Source organism: Peromyscus leucopus, chromosome 19 (assembly GCF_004664715.2).
Source record: "Peromyscus leucopus breed LL Stock chromosome 19, UCI_PerLeu_2.1, whole genome shotgun sequence".
Lineage (NCBI taxonomy): Eukaryota > Metazoa > Chordata > Mammalia > Rodentia > Cricetidae > Peromyscus > Peromyscus leucopus.
Window position 1 is genome coordinate 34354397 of NC_051079.1, and position 19236 is coordinate 34373632.

Consider the following 19236-nt stretch of genomic DNA (forward strand, 5'->3'; position numbering starts at 1 on the left):
CAGACAGAAATTGAAAGAATTCCTCTTCCATTAAATAATGGTTCTTCAAGTGTGGTTACGATTCTCGCTGTCTCGGCAGCATGTGGGAGCTTAGAGAGGCAAATTCCTGAGCCCTAGAGACTCAAATATCCGTGGGGGGTGTGGCTTGATAACCTCTGTTCTAACATGCCCCGTTGGTCATTTTCATATGCAATAACATTTGAGAACCACAGTGATAGTGTTTTCACACTTACTGCTTGCTAATGAGCAACCCGAGAGCCACAGAGTCATGAGGCTATCCAAGACCCAGTTTCTATTGCCACATGGGAGTCTCCCCAACAGGACATGTCACTGGACCAACAGCCTTGAGTTTTGATACTCTGCATATCTTGGCTTTTATCCCAGGCGTATTCTAAAGCAGGTTATTTTTGAGTTGCATATATTAATAAGAATTTAAGAGTATCAGTTAAAATAGATTATAAATTATTACTGAAGGAACAAGACCCAGTGGAATATGATCCAGAAGAGGAGAAAACTAATTGTAAGTAATTTGCTAATTCTGTTCACCAAAGGAGGGAAAAAGCAGTAGGAGATTCTAACCTGAACACTGAAGTCACTCATGCCTCTCACAAGAAAGATACAATGATTTTAGAGTTGCGAGTATTTGTATAGAATGAAAAATGAAAGAAATTGCTTTTGTAACTAAATCAAACCAACCATCAATAGAAGTAAGAGTTTTGCTCCCTCTGTACTTACCATTGCCCTATTTCTACGGAACCAAACAGCATTGGCCCTTTGGTCTACATATCTTTCTCATTCATTGTTAATGATAGAGATAGATCTGATAAGTGAACCATTGGGTGATTTTGTCACTGTGCAAACATCACAGAATGCACAGTGAAGTATAGTGCATACAGAACCCAAAGCATGGGTGCTTCCTTCCATCAGGCAGCACGTGCCATACATAACTGTATGTGCTGCTGGCAGAAAAGTATGGTTCAACCAACGTCATCATTAAACATGAGAAGTTCACCATAAAATGATATTACTACAATGTCACTAGATGTATTAGCTTTCTATCACTATGACAAGATGTCTGAGATAAACAACTTAAAGGGTGTTAAAATCTATGAAGCTGGGCATGGTGGCGCACGCCTTTACTCCCAGCACTCAGGAGGCAGATGGAGCTCTGTGAGTTCAAGGCCAGCCTGATCTACATAGTGAGTTCCAGGACAGCCAGAGCTACACAGTGAGATCTTATCTTGAAATAGCAACAACAAAGGTTCGTTCTGACTTTTGGTTTTGGAGATTTAGTATGTAGTCATTTGGTCAGGTTGCTTTAAGGCAAGGCAGTAGGTCATGGCAGAAACCGGTGAGAGAGGAAAATGGTTTTACTCCATGGTGACCAGGAGGTGGAGACTGGAACCAAAGACAAAATAGACTCTTTGAAAGCTTGACAACCCATTGCTTCGGAGAAGTTGTGGTTGTAGGGCTATCAGGCAGCTGGTTATCTTGAGTCCACACTCAGGAAGTAGAGAGCAATGGAGCTGCTGCTTTTCCCTCAGTCCGGGATCCCACCCATGGATGGTGCCACCTAGACTTAAGACCCATCTTTTTTTCTCCTTAAGATTTATTTAGTATGTATACAATGTTCTGCTTGCATGTATGCCTGCAGGCCAGAAGAGGGCACCAGATCTCATTACAGATCTCATTACAGCCACCATGTGGTTGCTGGGAATTGAACTCATGACCTTTGGAAGAGCAGCCAGTGCTCTTAACCTCTGAGCCATCTCTCCAGCCCAAGACATGTCTTCTCACCTCAACTAGATCTAGAAACTCCCTTACAGACATGCCCAGAGGTTTGTTTCCATGGTAATTTTTTAACATAATTCTTTATTGATTCTTTGGGAATTTCACCATCACGTACCCCTATCCCACTCACCTCTCAGTCCCTTCATATCTGCCCCTCACCCACCCCTGCAGTATGCCCCCACAGATTAATTAAAAACAAAACAAACAAACAAACAAACAAAAAACCGACTTTGCTCCTCGTCTTTCCAACACCTTCTCATTCATCCTAGTGGCATGGGGAGCTGCAGTGTTTGAGCAGTCTGCCCTTCCGTCCAATCAGCCCACCCACAACATGTTCATTGCAATGAGTCATTGATCTGGTTCAAGGCCTCTGGCACACCATCACTGCTGAATCCTCACTGAATCTCCTCTTGGTTATCTTGCTGTTGCCCCAAGTCATGGAGCTCCTGCAGGTATCATTCCACAGGACCAGTCCCTTCACGCACTCTAGCAGGTCATAGATAGGGTGGATGTTAGAGTGGGCCACCCCAAGGCCCAGGATGTAGGTCTGGGTGGTAGCTGAGCTGGTCGTTCTGGGCCATTGGGATCACCCCCTCAAGCAAGGGGCAGAGTCAACTGTCCTAGGCCCATTCTACCAGGGCTAGCTCTTCTACACCCATGGTTAGGGGTGGAGCCATCTCTCATGAGGGCTGGGTGGGGGCAGCTCTCCCCTGAGGGGATAGACCAACTCTCCTGCTGCAATGCCCATGAGGACATACTGCCTCCAATCAGGCCCCTTCCTTCTTAACATTTCTGTCACTATTCTACTGCCAGTTCAGCCATGAATCCATTAATAGATTGATCTATTGGAGAAATTAGAGCCGTCGCAATCCAATTACCTCCCCAGAGCCCATCTCTGAAAGTGCTACCCTGGGTACCAACTCTTCAGCACCTAAGTCTTGGGGAAACACTTTCTATCCAAACCCCATACCACTGGGCAGTCAGAAATTTTCAGCTCCACTATACATCTTTTGTATTGATTTATTCAGTGTGTGTGTGTGTGTGTGTGTGTGTGTGTGTGTGTGTGTGTGTGTGTGTGTGTGTGTTGGGGAGAGGGGTGAACACATGTAACATGGTGGACTGTGGACTCAGTTTGCTCCTTCTGCCCTTCACGTGGGTTCTGGGGATCGAACTCAGGTTGTCAGGCTTGCTTTGCAAGCACCTTTACCTGCTGAGTCATATCTCACTGGCCCTCTGTCGTGGGGATTTAACAAGGCAACTCCATGTAGTTAAAAAGGAGGTTTATTTGGGGTAACTTACAGCCAGTAAAGGGGTTGGTTATAGGATCAGGGAGAGGTGAGGTGCAGTCCAGCCGGGTTCTCTGGAGAACTCAGACTTGGTCTTCCATTTAGCATGCAGGATCACGAGGAACCAAGAGGCCTGGCAAGTCCAGATCTTGGGTCTTAAGGGCTCTCATCTTGGCCCCGCCCCAGGGGCAAGTCATAGGCAGGCGCGGCAGTTACCAGAAGCCTCACTGGGGGTAGTACTTCCAGGTCAAAACTGGAACAGCTGCCCACTACAGCCCTCTGTTATAACCCTGTGGGATCAGCATCACATAGACATTAACTTCCCTGACAGGAATGGAGATATTCTAAAGAGACCCTGCACCCCTCCCTTCAGGTATCAGACTATTGAAACAATGGTCCCAAAGGAACTGCAATTTTCCCAGGAATCTCATGCTGTGTGGAAGGAAAAAGCTGAAGCCTGGTGCCAACTGCAGTCTCCCGGGATTTTACATGAGTTTTAGACAAGATTGGAACAGAGGCAATGGTGGGTCGGAGACAGTACCACACCTTGACCAGGACTGCTTAGTTATGCATACCTCTTGCCATCTCTTGAGACCTCATCCTCATGCTAAGCCCCTGAATGTGGCCCTGGTGGCAGTGGCACTGGACCTCTTTATGTGTCCCTCTTCCCTGTGTGACAACATCGAATCTCCATCCCTTCACATTTTAGTGTCTTACTAACTGCCCCATAAGTTTAATTTCAAACTCAGCAATATTTGTTGCCTCTAAAGTTGTAACTCAATGACCGATTAAATGTGGCTTAAGAAATAAGGAGAATTTACCATTTCATAATTCTGTGATGTCCTTGGCTCAGTCCCTTCTGTCTTTCTGAAGCCGCCTTCAGTGTCCAGGACATACTGCTTTCAGATCAGTAGTATCAGGTGTCTGAGCAGCTTATGTGAGGAAAGCAGATTCCCAGCTTCTCCTCTTACTAATTCCCACTGTGAAAGAAATGTTCCTCTCTCTGACATCCCTCCTTGGCTTCCAGTGGCCTTGACTAAGTCTTGTGGTACTGCATGAGCAATTGAGAGCACCAGTGTCTGCTGTGGGATGTTCTGCATGTCAAATTGCTCTGATTGGTCAATAAATAAAACACTGATTGGCAAGTGGCCAGGCAGGAAGTAGGTGGCCAGGCAGGAAGTAGGTGGGACAAGGAGAGAGAAGAAGGAGAGCCTCTAATTTCAAAGTGGAAGGCTGAGGCAGAGAGACACTGCCAGCCACCGCCATGATAAGAAGCATGTGAAAACACCGGTAAGCCACCAGCCACGTGGCAAGGTATAGATTTATGGAAATGGATTAATTTACTTTTTTTTTTTTTTGGTTTTTCGAGACAGGGTTTCTCTGTGTAAAATTATTTTTTTTTTTTGGTTTTTCGAGACAGGGTTTCTCTGTGTAGCTTTGCGCCTTTCATGGAACTCACTCTGTAGTCCAGGCTGGCCTCAAACTCACAATGATCCACCTGCCTCTGCCTCCCAAGTGCTGAGATTAAAGGCATGTGCCACCACCGCCGGCTCCAGAAATGGATTAATTTAAGCCATAAGAACAGTTAGCAAGAAGCCTGCCACAGCCATACAGTTTGTAAGCAATATAAGTCTCTGTGTTTACTTGGTTGGGTCTGAGCAGCTATGGGACTGGCGGGTGACAAAGAGTTGTCCTGACTGTGGGCAAGGCAAGAAAACTCTAGCAACAAGTGTCTTTACTCTTTGACTGTTTTGGGGGTCCACTACCCAGCTCCCAAATAAAAATATGGAGGCTTATTTTTAATTATGAATGTCCAGCCTTAGCTTGGCTTTTCTTAAATTATCCCATCTGCCTTTTGCCTCTGGTTTTCGCCTTTCTCATTTCTGTATACCTTTTCTTTCCTTCTTACTCCGTGTCTGGCTGTGTGACTGGGTTGCTGGCCCCTTCTTTTCTCACTCCTTCATTCTCCTTTCTCCCAGACTTCTCCTCTTATTTATTCTCTCTGCCTGCCAGCTCTGCCTATCCTTTCTCCTGCCTAGCTATTGGCCATTCAGCTCTTTATTAGACCATCAGGTGTTTTACACAGGCAAAAAGTAACACAGCTTCGTCCAGTTAAACAAATGCCACATAAAAGAATGTAACACATCTTTGCATCATTAAACAAATGTTCCACAGCATAAACAAATGTAACACATCTTACAATAATATCCTACAACATACCAGGGTCTGGAATTTGCTGCTGTAACAATTAGTGGATTCCTTGGTAAGGAAGGAGAGAAAAGGGGGTAATTACTGGGGAAGAAGCAGGCAGCATCACACATGGGTATTTTTCTATTCCCCCTTCAGGAAGAAAGCTGCCACTTCCAGAGGGTCAGCAGTTTACTAACAATTAGACAACATGGTGTTAGTGTAGAAATGTAGCACTGTCTTTTGCCATCCACAGCCTTGTTTCCTTATTTGTAAAAAGAATGTTGGACTTCCTGTTTTATTGCATTGAGGTACTGATTAAAAAGACAAGGTGCATCTAAAGTACAGAGTCAGACCCTGTTGTATGGAACTCACTGTGTAGACCAGGCTGGCCTTGAACTCACAGAGAACTTCTTGCCTCTGCCTCCTAAGTGTTAGAATTAAAGGGAAGCACCACTAAGCCTGGATATCTCTAACTTCTATTTACAGGGTTTCTCTGTAGCTTTGGAGCCTGTCCTCACTCTGTAGACCAGGCTGGCCTTGATCCACCTGGCTCTGCTTCCCGAGTGCTGGGATTAAAGGTGTGCGCCACCACCACCGGGCTATTGATTTTTATTTTATTAAGTGGCCATTTTGTCTGTGCGTATGTCTGTGTATCACGTATGTGCAGTGCCTGCAGAGGCCAGAAGAGGGCATCAGATCCCAGGGGACTGGAGTCACAGATGGTTGTGAGGCTCTATGTTGGCACTGGGAATTGAAGTCAGGCCCTCTGCAAGAGCAACATGCTCTTAACCACTTAGCCAATCTCTCTAGCTCCTGAATATAATAAAAGGATTTTCGTAGCAACCTCAGCATATGTGAATATTACTGTATTTAAATTAATAGCATTCACATGCAATAGTGAAAAGCCAAGTATAATAGAGTAGAATTATACAAATGAACAGGATTAGGAAAGATTAGCTTTTGCTATGCCCAGATCTTAGGGACCCCCAAAAGACTACCATGGAGACCGAAATCCCATATGTAAAAGCAAAGAGCCTCTAATTTCAAGCTCAGAGCTTGGGCTCTCTGTCTTTTGATGCAGCAGTGAGAACAGAGAGCCCAGAGCCCAGGCAGGGTGGGGGTTTTATTATAACAGAGATTGGGGTGAGGTGATTTCCAGGGTTCAGGACCCTGGTTGGCTGACGTTTGTCCAGGGGTATAGGGAATGTTTGGAATGTCAGGTATTTCCTTTTAGATGCAGGCCCCACTGGGTGGGATCAGCTTACAGCTTTTCCTGGGTCCAGGTGTTGCCTGCCAGAAGCTGTGTACAGGCCTCTAAGCCTGTCATGGCAGCTGTGTGGTCAAGCTATTTTGGAGTCCACCGCACTTTCTCAGATGCTGATAAAGCTTACCTTAAAGACAGTAATTGCCAGCTGGACAGTGGTGGCGCATGCCTTTAATCCCAGCACTCGGGAGGCAGAGGCAGGTGGATCTCTGTGAGTTCCAGGCCAGCCTGGTCTACAGAGTGAGTTCCAGGAAAGGTGCAAAGCTACACAGAGAAACCCTGTCTTGAAAAAAAAAAAAAAAAAAAAGCTTGAGGAAAAATATGGGGAAATAGGTGATAATATGCTGGCAGGAAGGTAAAATGATGTAGTATTTGTGGACTACCTATATGAATTTTGTATGCATATTATAATCCAGTCCTCTTTTGGGCTTTATCTTCTGGGTTATTTATCTATCTTATTTCTGTAGCAGTAATGACCAAAATCCTAGCTTCATGCATGCGAAGTAAGTGCTCTACCACTGAGCTACATCCTCTACCTTAGGTTTTCATGTTGAGATATAGTTTATATAGCCTGAAATTCACTGTGTACAGCAGACCGCTCAGTTGTTGGGGGGATTTGCAGAGTTGTGCAAGTTCATATCTGAGTAATCTCAGAACATTTTCATGTCATAGTGCTATTCACAAATACAAATAAAATGCTGAGAGCTGGAGCATTGGCTTGGTCAGTGTAGTGTTTGCTGTGCAAGCCTGGAGACCTGTGTTGGGCTCTCCAGCACCCATGGGAAAGGGCGGAGTGACCGTATTTATCTGTAATCCTAACACCGGGGAGGCGGAGATAGGAAGATTCCTGGAATTCTCTGGCTACATTGTCTTGCCTAATCAGGGAGCATCAGGTTCAGTGAGAGACTGTCTCAAAAGCTGAGGTGGAGAGAGAAGAGATCCAACGTTAACCTCTGGCCTCCACACACAAGCGTACACTGTATAACACACACACACACACACACACACACACACACACACACACACACACACACACCCCACAGAAATATGTACAGCTGGATTTGAACTCTTACAATATAACCATAAAAATCCTCCAGGAAGACAGTTTGCTGAAATTTCCTTGTTTTTAAACCTGTAGTTTGAATAAATAGCTGGGAGGAACAGTCCTAAACAGATTATAGAAACTACTGGGCTGGCAAGACGGCACTTGGCAGGCAAATCTGATGATCCGAGATGGATCCCTGGAACCCACACTGGAAGGAGAGAACCAACTTCTGAAAGTAGTCAGCCGGCTCCCACACGTGTGCCATGGTGTATGCCTGCACACACACACACACACACACACACACACACACACACACACACACACACACACACAAAGTAAGATAAAAATTTATAATATGAAACTGCACAAACACTTTTTTCTCTTTCTTTCTTTTCCACAGGGTCTCTTGTATCCCAGGCTGGACTTGAACTTGCTGTATCACAAGGATGAGTGGAAAGTCTTACCTTTCTGCCTCCACTTCCCAAGTGCTGTGATTTTAGGTGTGCATCCCCATGTCCAGATGGTATTGAGGATCAAACCCAGGGTTTTGCACACCTGGACAAGCGCTCTAGCAACTGAACTAACCAAGCTAAATGCCCAGGAACCTACAGATTCCTGTCATTCGCTAATAAGCCTCCCTATTCCTTCACTCTGGTGTAAAATGATTCAGAACTTCCTGGTTTTGAAGAGAAAAGGAGAGATGCTAAGTTAGGTGACAGAAATCGCTCTCCAAAACAGTTCTCATTAATGGCGGGAAGGAGTGTGGATGTAGGAACAAACAGTTGTGAAGCCCGAGTATGTTGAAGAAAAGGCAAGAGCACGATCTGATTTTGTGACGTCACAAGTTAACCCGTTGGGGTTTAGTCAAGTGATTTTCATGACCCAAGTTAGTAATTAATGGCTTCTTTAAATGATACTTTCCTTAATTCAAACTCAATGTGCTAATTGGTAGTGGGGGTTACCAAGTACAGTGTGTGTGTGTGTGTGTGTGTGTGTGTGTGTGTGTGTGTAAACAATGTTCTTATCCAGGTATTAATGGTCAAAATCTAATAAACTTTTCACTTAGCCCTCATAAGAAACACCAGACTCATGGGCAAAATAAGCTCGTGGCTTGCTCATTGGCTTAAGGATATCAAGTACTTGGCAGCTTTGAAATCTCCTCTTTGCTCTTTGAGCTACCAAGAGGAAGGTGTAGTCCTGTGCTGTAATGGTGTAATAGGTGACCTGCAACCGTGAAGAGAAGGAAAGTTACAGAGGCTGCGTTGACTGCCAAAGTCAACACACTGGATCCCACCTCCCGGCAAGAGTCATAGCAACAGTTTCCTCCACGCCCCGTGACAAGGCCCATTCAGTCCTAGATAGCCTGATTCCACCCAAAGCTGAACATGGGTTAGGCTAGCTCAGCGGTGTGCTCTGTTGTTCCTTAAACCACATGAAGATTTTTGTTATTGTTTTTACCTCCAGCTCTGGGCCTCAGTTCAGTCTCTTTCCCATAATGAGCACCTTCAAATCAATTTGATCTCCTTTTTTTTGCAGAGCCCTCTGTTAGGCAGACAGATGGCTTGGCAAGATCTTATCTACAAGTAAACCTTGGATTTGTGTCTTAGTTACGTTTGGGTTGCTGTGATAAAACACCATGACGCAGGCAACTTAGGGAAGAAAGAGTTTATTTTGGCTTATGGTTCCAGAGGGCTCGGGTTCCTGAGGGCAGAGAAGAGGCATGGTGACTGGAGCAGGAAACAGAGAGCTCACGTCTTCAAGCCACAAGCACAAGGTACAGAGGAATCAAACTGGAAATGGTATGAGCCTTTAAATCCTCAAAGCCCACTTGTGGTGACATACTCCCTCCAACAAGACCACAAACCTCCCCAATCTCCCCAAATAGTGCTATCAACTGGGGACCAAGTGTTCAAATGGCCAAGACTGTGGGGGACATTTCTCATCTAAACCAATACAACTTGCTACCAGGAGACACAATAATTGCGCTTTCGAGTTTGAAAGAATGGCCACTACCACCACCAACCAGGCTCAGAGTTTTGGCTTAGAGCTGTAGTGAGGTCGTGTAAGGGTTCAAGGAGCCATTTCTGAAGACAGCAGCAGATGCCCCATGAAGTCAGGAGGGTCCAGCTTCACCCGCAAGGCCTTGGGATTTGCAAAGGCAAAGTCAAGGGCTAAGGTGAACAGCACTGTCTTGCCCTGGGAAAGCCCCAGCACCAAGTTGTTGAATTGGAAGATAAGATAGGAGAGCAAGAGCAAAGGGGCCCCGTGACTGTTCTTCCTGCAGCTCAAGGGAGTCAGTCAACTTCTACCCACTCCTAAGGGAGACAACTTCTCCGGGCTGAGCACCGTACAAGGCGAAATCAAATGGATTATAGCCCATCTCCCCAAATACAAACATGTGCAGAATTAATCCACAAAGCCAAGCTGAAGGCATCCGACCTGAGCTACTCATCCCTGAGTGGCTTCAAGACTAGTACTCTTATACTCCATTTCTCTGCTTTCCTAGCTGATGGGCCAACGTTCCCAATTTGCCAGATGTGTGCGACCCTGCTGAGGTGCCATCCTTGCTACCAGCTTTCTCCATGCAAAATCCCACCACTAATAAACAGCTTGCACACCCCTGGCAGATGGGGGGGAGGGCGCGGGGGGGGTGCTGCTCTCTCTCACCAGTGCAGCTACATATACCTCACTTGCAAAGAAGGCCCAACAGTCTCTCCTTTGTTTTAAATCTGTCCCCTACAAGCAGCAATGGTTCTAAGAATAGGCTTGTGGGTAAGATGAAACACATTCTTCTTCCCCTCTTCCCCCCCTCCCATGTTGTGGGTTAAATGTGCGAAATAATGGTAGTGCTAGTAGCATGGATATAGTGTGTGTGTGTGTGTGTGTGTGTGTGTGCGCGCGTGCGCGCACGCGCGCGCACTTGTGTTAATTAGTTTGGGTTTGTTTGTTTTTTGTTTGTCAACTTGACACAAGTGTCATGTCATCTGGGAAAAGGGACCCTGAATTGAAAAATGCCTGTAGGGAAATCTGTGGCGTATTTTCTTGGTTAATGATTGATGTGTGAGGGCCTAGCCCACTGGGGGCGGTGCCACCCTTGGGCCGGTGGTCCTGGGAGATGCTAAGAAAGGTAGCTGAACATGAGCCTGGAGAGCAGAAGCAATGTTCCTCTGTGGTTCAGCTTCAGTGTTTGACTCCAGGTTTCTGCCTTGGGTTCCTGCCCCAACATCTCTCAGTGATGGACTGTGACCTGGAAATCGTGAGATGAAATAAACCCAGGTTGGTTTTAGTCAGTGCTCTATCACAGCAACAGACAGCAGGCTAGGACAACGTGTGAGCCACTCAACGGTCCTCAGAGTGACTCTTTCTTGTGGGTATTTTCTTTATTTTTAGAGAAGGACACTGAGATTCAGCAAGGTTTATAGATGGCTGACTACATGTGTGAACACCCCAAATTCCAAGGTGGAAACTCAGTCCACAGTATGATGGTGTTACAAGGTCAGCCTTTGAGAGTGTTGGGGGAAAAGAACTCTGCCCTTAAGAATAGGACTCAAAAAAAAATAGGACTCACGTCCTGACTAAAGATACTCCCAGGAACCTGTTTCCTCTTCTTCCATATGAGGATGCAGCAAGAAGTGCCATCTGCAGGGAACTGGTCCTCACCAGACACCAAATCTGTTAGTGCCTTGTACTGCCTAGTTTTGTGTCAACTTGACGTAAGCTAGAGTCATCAGAGAGGAAGGAGCCTCAGTTGAGGAAATGTCTTCATGAGATCCAGCAGTAAGGTGTTTTCTCAAGTAATGACCAATGGGGAGGGCCCAGCCCATTGTGGGTGGTGCCATCCCTGGGCTGGTGGTCCCGGGTTCTGTAAGAAAGCAGGCTGAGCAAAGGCAGGGGAAGTAAGCCAGTAAGCAGCATCCCTCCATGGCCTCAACATCAGCTCTTGCCTCCAGGCTCCTGCCCTGTTTGAGTTCTTGTCCTGACTTCTTTTGGTAATGTACAGCATGTGGAAGTGTAAGCTGAATAAACTCTATCCTCTCCAGCCTCAGGGGGTTTCGTCACATCAGTAGAAACCCTAAGACATCCTTGGCCCTGGATTTCTCAGGCTTCAGAACTGTGAGCAATCTTTTCTGTACAGACTGTCTAGTCTGAGGAGTTCTGTTAGAGTGGCCCAAGGACACAGCAGTGGTCCTCTGTGTAGCTTTCTTGGCCCTCACCCATGTTTTAATGTTAGTTTTAGCAAACTTCTACTAACTGCTACATTTTAGTGATGATTAAGTCAACATTTAAAACAATTAGCCTTCAGATCCAAATTTTGTTTAATTAAAAAAAATATACTCTGTGTGCCTTAAAATAAAGCTATTTCTGGAAAAAGTTAATAGAAGGCCAAACTGGGGTTCAAATCCAGGTAGTTTGATTTCAAGGCAGTGTTCTAGGGTGTGGTGGGGCACATAAGGCAGAAAGAGTTCATTCAAAGACAAGTAGAAAATACCAATAAAATCATCCAGAAGTCAGAATGGATCTTCAGTACTTATTACTAATTTTTAATAACACAGTAATGAAACATTTTCTTGGGTGGACCACTCCTCTGGACTTAGTAGGCTGAATACTGTCTTGTCTATGTGCAGGTCCAACCTGGAGCAGCCACAACACAATTCAGAGGGAAACTCAACTGAGAAACTGAGAATGGCCAAGCAAAAAAGATAGGAAGACCTTGGGCTTATACTTGTTGGGTTTTGTTGTTATTTACTTTTAAAGTTATTGTGGCAAAGTGCACCTGTGGAAATGTATTGTTTCAATCATCTTTTAAGCATAGTTTTATGGCATTGGGTCCATTCATAATGTGTACAACCAAGGCTTTACCAGAACTTCCTCATTACTCCAGACCAAACTCTTTAGCTATTGAAAAATAAATATCCTATTTCTCACTTCACAGCCTCTGTCGCTGTCTCTATTACCGGGTCTCTATGAATTTACCACATATACATGGAATCATACAATATTTTTCTGTTTAAACATAATGTTCATTTATGTTTTAGCATATGTCAGAGGTTTTTTTTTTTTTTTTTTTGGTTTTTCGAGACAGGATTTCTCTGTGTAACAGTTCTGGCTGTCCTGGATCTCACTCTGTAGACCAAGCTGGCCTCGAACTCACTGAGATCTGCCTGTCTCTGTCTCCCAAGTGCTGGGACTAAAGGCATGCACTACCATGCCTGGTGACAAATTATACTTCTTCTTTAGGTCATGGAGAAGTGCTTGTTCAGGCATACCTCAGATCATTCTACAGCAGCTCCAGGTGGGTGGCACAGGGCACCCAGGATGACAACTTGCTGGCATATGGCAGAGTTTCTCAGAATGGTTGGTGTTTATATCTAAAGCTATATATGTGCACATAAACACAGACCCCTGATAAGGCCCACACCTCTGCCTCCTTTTACCATTAGTTATTTTGATGATCATAATTTCAACACCTACAATTACTCAGTACCTAACATTTAGTTCTTCATCATAAAAAAAAAAAAAAAAAAAAAAAAAAAAAGCTGGATTCCAGGCTTACTGGGACATTGTGCCATGCTCTCTTAGGAATAAAGATTGCTATTTCTCTGAATACCTTCCCACAGTCTTCACTGGAGATGAGAAGGACAATTAGTTAACCATAAAGAATAAAAACATTTAAGAAATGCCACCCTGCATCAATTGCAGCTTGGCAGGCATGCGAAGGGTGGGTGGTTAATGTTTTATTGTTACATGACACTTGTTATATAGAAAGCATTACAACAACAATAATAACAATAATAATAAAGGGATACTTACTAAAACTGAAAAAGAAAAGTGGGTAGTAAGTTACCATGGCAAAGAAGGTTGAGAAAATTCCATGAAGGCCATCACCTTCTCTGGGAACCAAACACGAGAGCTGACTGATCTGCAGGATCCTTGTGGGGCACAGTGGCTTGTGGCTATAAAGAAGTGGACAGCGGCAGTCGGGGATCCAGAGAAGTGAGGACCAGGAGACACAGGAACTAGGAAGAATGTCTTTGTTCATGGGTTCACATAAAAAAAAATACATCTTTAAAAAAAACTGAGTAGCTGCATGTGGTGGGTGATGCACACCTTTAATCCAGCACTTTCAAGGGCAGAGGCAGGTAGATCGGTGAGTTTGATGCCAACCTGGTCTACACAGCAAGTGTCAGGCCAGCCAGGGTTACACAGTGAGACCCTGAATAAAAAAGAAAACCGAAAACCTGAATAAGCATATATAGATTCTTTTCTGTGACTGCCATTAAAAATCAATTGTGATGCAAATATATAAACCTATCCATTCATTGTAAGCATGCATTATGTCTTCTGCAACGATCACACTATGTATCACCTCATAAACATTTAAGGCTTTGCTTATTGCTTTCTGGCTTCCAGTTTTCCCATCCTGGGAGAGGACAAAAGCCTTTAGAGATCCATCAATCCAACCCTTTCATTTCGTAGACAAAGGAGAATAGCTGCCCACTGGCACATTCATCCTCAGTGGCAGAGATTGGCTTGCAAGTAGGTCTCCTGGCTCCCAGTGGGCACTTTCTCATTATTTGACATGACTCACCCTTAGCCACATGCTCAGTCTGTACTTGTTTGCACTGTTTCCGTCTCAAATGGGCTGAAGTTCCATGAGGGAAAGGTACAGGTTCATGGGGCCTCCCTGGCTTGTTAGGTACATTAGGCCCTAAAAGTGAAGCTGGTAAAAATAGTCTCTGCACATACAACATATGCACATCACATATCACAACACACACACACACACACACACACACACACACACCACAACCATACAGACACAGACACACACACACCACACCACACACTCACACACACACACACACACACACACACACACACACCACACTGACACACACATCACAACACACACACACACACACACACACACACACACACACACACACTCACAGTCCGACCACCCTAGATAAGCCTCCCCAAGTCAAAGGCTAACCTAAGAGGTTATTGATTTTTAAAAGCAAACAGCTAGTGAATCACATACCATTCACAAGCTCTGCAAATAAAACCCTGGTTACAGATGGCAACTAACAAGGTCAGGGGACAGCTCCACAGAGTCCCCAGCTACCACACTCTCAAAAGGATTGCTAATTTGTGGCGGGAACTGGTTCCAAACTCCAGCAGAAACAAAACCACACGTGGCTGGATTATTTTCAAAAGCCTGACCGTTCTGACGTCTGCTTCTGATCTACAACTTGTGTGCATCCACACTGCGCATGTCCCAATCTGGCCATCCACGTTTCTGGGTGGCAGCACCAGGATGCTTTGCTGTAACATTCACGATGGAAGTAGGAAGGAAGGTAGTCAGACCTCTCACGGTTGGAGCCATTTTCTTCATGTCTTTTTAGGATTTTTAACTTGGTATTTTGAAAATGTCTATCATACACACCTGTTCACGGTTCAACAAAAGAAATGAGTTAAGAATATTCATGAACTATGAAAACTACAAAAAAAAGTGCTAGAAACTGACCATCTTGAGTTTACCATCAGAGAGTTCTACAATCCTAGGCCTGCAGAAATGTACCTTTCTTGTGCTCCACAGATTTCCTGGAAGCAGACCCACTCAAATAGAAGCATTTCTGAGACACTGCTTTCTCAAGTGAGGATGAATCATTTTGTTTACAGAACAGGAGCCAGCCGGGTGTGTGCTTCGTCTCAGTCAAGGAACTGTCCTCGCAACACACTCCGTGTCTCTTTCCATACAGCTTGCTGCCGCTCATACACAGACTCCTGGAAAATCCTCTCCACTTGCGTAGAAAAGCCTCGGCTTTCTTCTTCTAAGGCATTGATGGTCTGTAGCGCCAAGGGAGTCCTTTCCCGGGGAAGAGGGCTGTTCAGGGGCCGCATGGGTATGACGGAGTTGTACTTGTGCTGCCGATTCACAGAATTCATCAGGGAAGTGTAGAACTGGAAGTTACACCAGGTGTCTCTTAGAAAGTTTTCAGTCAGTAACAAGATCGTCCAAGCAGACCCATTTACAGCATCATCTAGATTCTGCAAATGCATTCTGCCACACGGCATCTCGGCGAAAATTATCCCTGGCCTGATACCAAAGTCATTTTGCAGTAGATCCTGGACTCTGAGGGCCTCCTCTGTGTCATGTTCTGCATGCAGTATCACGAATTTGAGGAACACTTCTTCTTCAGCGTCCTCCTCAGGCATCTCTCCCTTTGCCTCAGCTCCCGCCTGCTCTCCTGCTGGCTGCCCTGTTTTATTGCCATGCTCCACAAAACCCTGCAAGGACACATCCTTCAATTTCCCGGTCTCTGACTCATGGCAGTCTTGATCTGTATCCACACTGTGTCTTTTATGCCAAGAAAGGGGGCAGTTATCTAGTTTAGACTTCCCAACACCCATGGCGGACTTGTGGGGCATACAAGAGAGCTTTATTTGAGTCTCAACATTTCTTCTCAATCTAAAAAGGGAATAACAAAGCAGAATATTATATGTTTAATCAAAAGATTAAAAAACCCTTTTGTTCAACCCCCCCCAATAAAAAAAAATAAAAAATAAAAAAAGGACCTAAGAAAGAAATGGCTGCCAATCAAGAAACCAAACTATTAGGCTTTTGTGAGTTTCACAAGGGCTGCCAAAGACAAGAGAAACATTTTGGTAGCAAACACAGATACAAAGGATGCAAATATCCCAAAGATGACTGACAGTTGCTCTCCTGAGTCAGCACCAAGAGATCTGAAACGTCAGTGTTCAGGATCCACTGTGTTCCTGTGGTGGTGGAAGCGGAAAGAGAAGACATTACCATATACAAAAAACATCTTTTTCCAGGTAGTCTTTGGAATGTTAGAGACCAAACATTCACCCGAATTAAGTTAACATCTCAGTTTGGATCAAAATCTAGGAACTAAGCTCTCCAGCTTTCTCCAGCTTAGCCAACTGAGGATGACGTAATTTCCATTCATTCCTTTGTGGTCCGAAATTCTGGAATTAGAAGACTTAGACCAGTTGTGAAAGAAAAGTAATCCACACGAGTGGAATTCAAATAACTTCAGAAGATGTTGGCAATGTTAAGTTCAAGGGAAATTCTTTTATCAAAAGACAGTTTAGAATAGATGACTACTACTTGCATATATAAGCAACGGGATATATTATTTGTTATTTATGATCAAAGACCAGATTCAAAAATAAACTAGGCTTTTGAGCCTATGTGTTTTCCCAGCTTGCACACATTCTTGGGGCTGTCTTTCTCTTTTTTAATTAACTTTCTCTGTTTATACCAGCATATATGTGTATACAGTCACATCCACAATGACCTAAATAATACAATGACAAGGTCCCACATAATTCAGATTTAGAAGAAGTGGTGTCACTGTTAGGAAAACCACACCTGGAATCTCATTCTAATGCATAGACAGGATAAAATTCCTTGCTGCTGCCTTTGGTTAGTGAAGGATGGCCACTGGTTATCATTTGTGGTATTTGTACATTAAGGCTGGCTCCAAGGTGCTAGTTGACCAAGAAGTAGTCTAAAGTGCCACTCTAAAATGTAGCCCACATACATTGCAAATAATAAAACCTAATTGATTTGCCCATTCTTCACTAGCTAGGACTCACTGCTGCCTCTTGTTACTGGTCAGGGTCTCACGAGGTCGCTGCTCACCACGTGTGTCTGTGTTTCGTTTACCTTTTGAAAAGAGACAGTGATTCTCTCAGGCATATACCCAAAGGACACTTCACCCTACCATAGCAACACTTGCTCAACCATGTTCATAATAGTCAGAAATCAGAAAGAATCTACATGTCCCTCAAAAGATGAGTAGATAAAAGAAAATGTTGTGCATTTATACAATGGAACTCAGCCATTAAAAAATGAAATCATGAAATTTGCAGGTAAATGGATAGAGCTGGAAAAAGTTATCCTGAGTAAGGTAACCCAGACCCAGAAGACAGATACAATAAGTATTTGCTTATATGTGAATATTAGCCATTAAGTCAATGATGACCAAGCTACAATCCACAGAAGTTAGGTATAGAGTAAGTGGGTGCAGACAGATGTCCCCAGGAAAGGGAAATGGATGGATGGGGGGCTGGAACAGGAGGATCAAAAGCGGAGGGAGAGGAAAGAGGAGGATGAGGGAGGAAATATGGGAGAGACACCTAAAATTAAGGGCCATTTGAGGAATAGTATGGAAACCTAATACAGCAGAGCTTCCTAAAATACATACATAAATGAAGGAGCGCTAAATGAAGTAGCCAAATAATGGGGGAGACAGAGCCCCAGGTGGCCATCCATTGTCACCAAATGAAGCTTCAAGTCCCAGGATTGTGTTACATCTAACTGAGTTGTTGGTCAAAGGGGTCCCACGGGGACCCTCAAAACAACTCTGGCTATTGCAGACTATAGGTTGCTCTCCACAAACTGATGGCAAGTTCCCATTGCTAAAGGCAACACCTGTACAACTCATTGAACATGGAGAAGTAGAGTTGGTGCCTACACAGAGCCTTCACCGCTATGTGCTAGTGTCTTTGGTACAGCAAGTTCCTCTGCAGGCTGCCAATGGAGAAACACCAACACCAAGCCAGACACTAATGGTTTGATCTACAATGCTGTCTTGCCTGCAAGATCTGCTAGTGCAACGGTGGCACAAAGCTTGTGGGAATCAATACCCCATATCTATCTGATCTGACTAAAAGGCCCACTCCATAAGATGAACCCATACATGGGTGACCGTGAACCTGAGCTAGCCTAGGGACCTAAGGTAAACCTAAATACCACAGTTTTAAAAATAAATACATGAATAATAATAAAGCACAGCAATAAAATCACTCCTAATGGCATTTTGCAATACTAATAGATTAGATCAGTGGTTCTCAACCTTCCTGACGCTACAACCCTTTAATACAGTTCTTCATTGTTTTGATGAACCCCAGCCATAAAATTATTTTCGTTACTACTTCATCACTGTAATTTTGCTGCTGTTATTATGAATTGTAATGTAAATATCTGATTTGCAGATAGTTTAGGCAACCCCTTGATTATAAGGTTGTTCAACCCCTCAAGGGGTCACAACCCACAGGTTGAGAACCGATGGGTTAGAGCCTTGTTCAGCCTCCATCAAAGAAGCTTCCTTCTTCGGCAGATGGGAACAAATACAGAGACCCACAACCAGACATTTCTTCATGCAGAGAGTGAGAGACTTGGGACGCTTATCCTTAAATGTAGCGCCTCTGTCAAATCCCTCCCCTCAGGGCTCAGGGAAGCCCGTGGACGAGGAGGCAGGAAGAGGACCTGGAAAGAGCGGAAGTGACGGAGAAGTTGGGGGACAAAAGAAAACAAGGCCCTCTAAATCAATGACCACACACACAGGAACTCTCAGCGACGGAGGCAGCATGCACAGGGACTACGTGGGTCTGTAGCCAATGGGGTCTCGGGCTGAAAAGAGAAGTGGACACATGGCCGGCCGCCTCCCTAACCCAGAAGCTACCTCCCATTAATAGATACTTGCAAATGAAAATTTAGTTTTTCTCCAAGAGAGTCTCACTGGGGAAACAATCCTCCTCTTAAGGGTAGGCTGCATGCCCAGCGGTAGATGGCCAGCAGAGAACACACTCAATGGCGTCTTTGGAGGGAGGTTCCTTGTCTCATA

The 19236-nt window shown here is 44.6% G+C and overlaps 1 protein-coding gene across 1 annotated transcript in view; it reads right to left on the reverse strand.

Moving 5' to 3' along the window:
* Positions 1–14981: 14981 nt before the first annotated feature.
* LOC114710056 (TIR domain-containing adapter molecule 2-like) overlaps positions 14982–19236 on the reverse strand; it is a 32500-nt gene continuing 28245 nt past the window's right edge. Inside the window, 1 exon segment of the mRNA XM_028894124.2 lies at positions 14982–15938. Within this exon segment, the coding sequence (XP_028749957.1) occupies positions 15290–15938 (649 nt within the window). The 3' untranslated portion in view covers positions 14982–15289.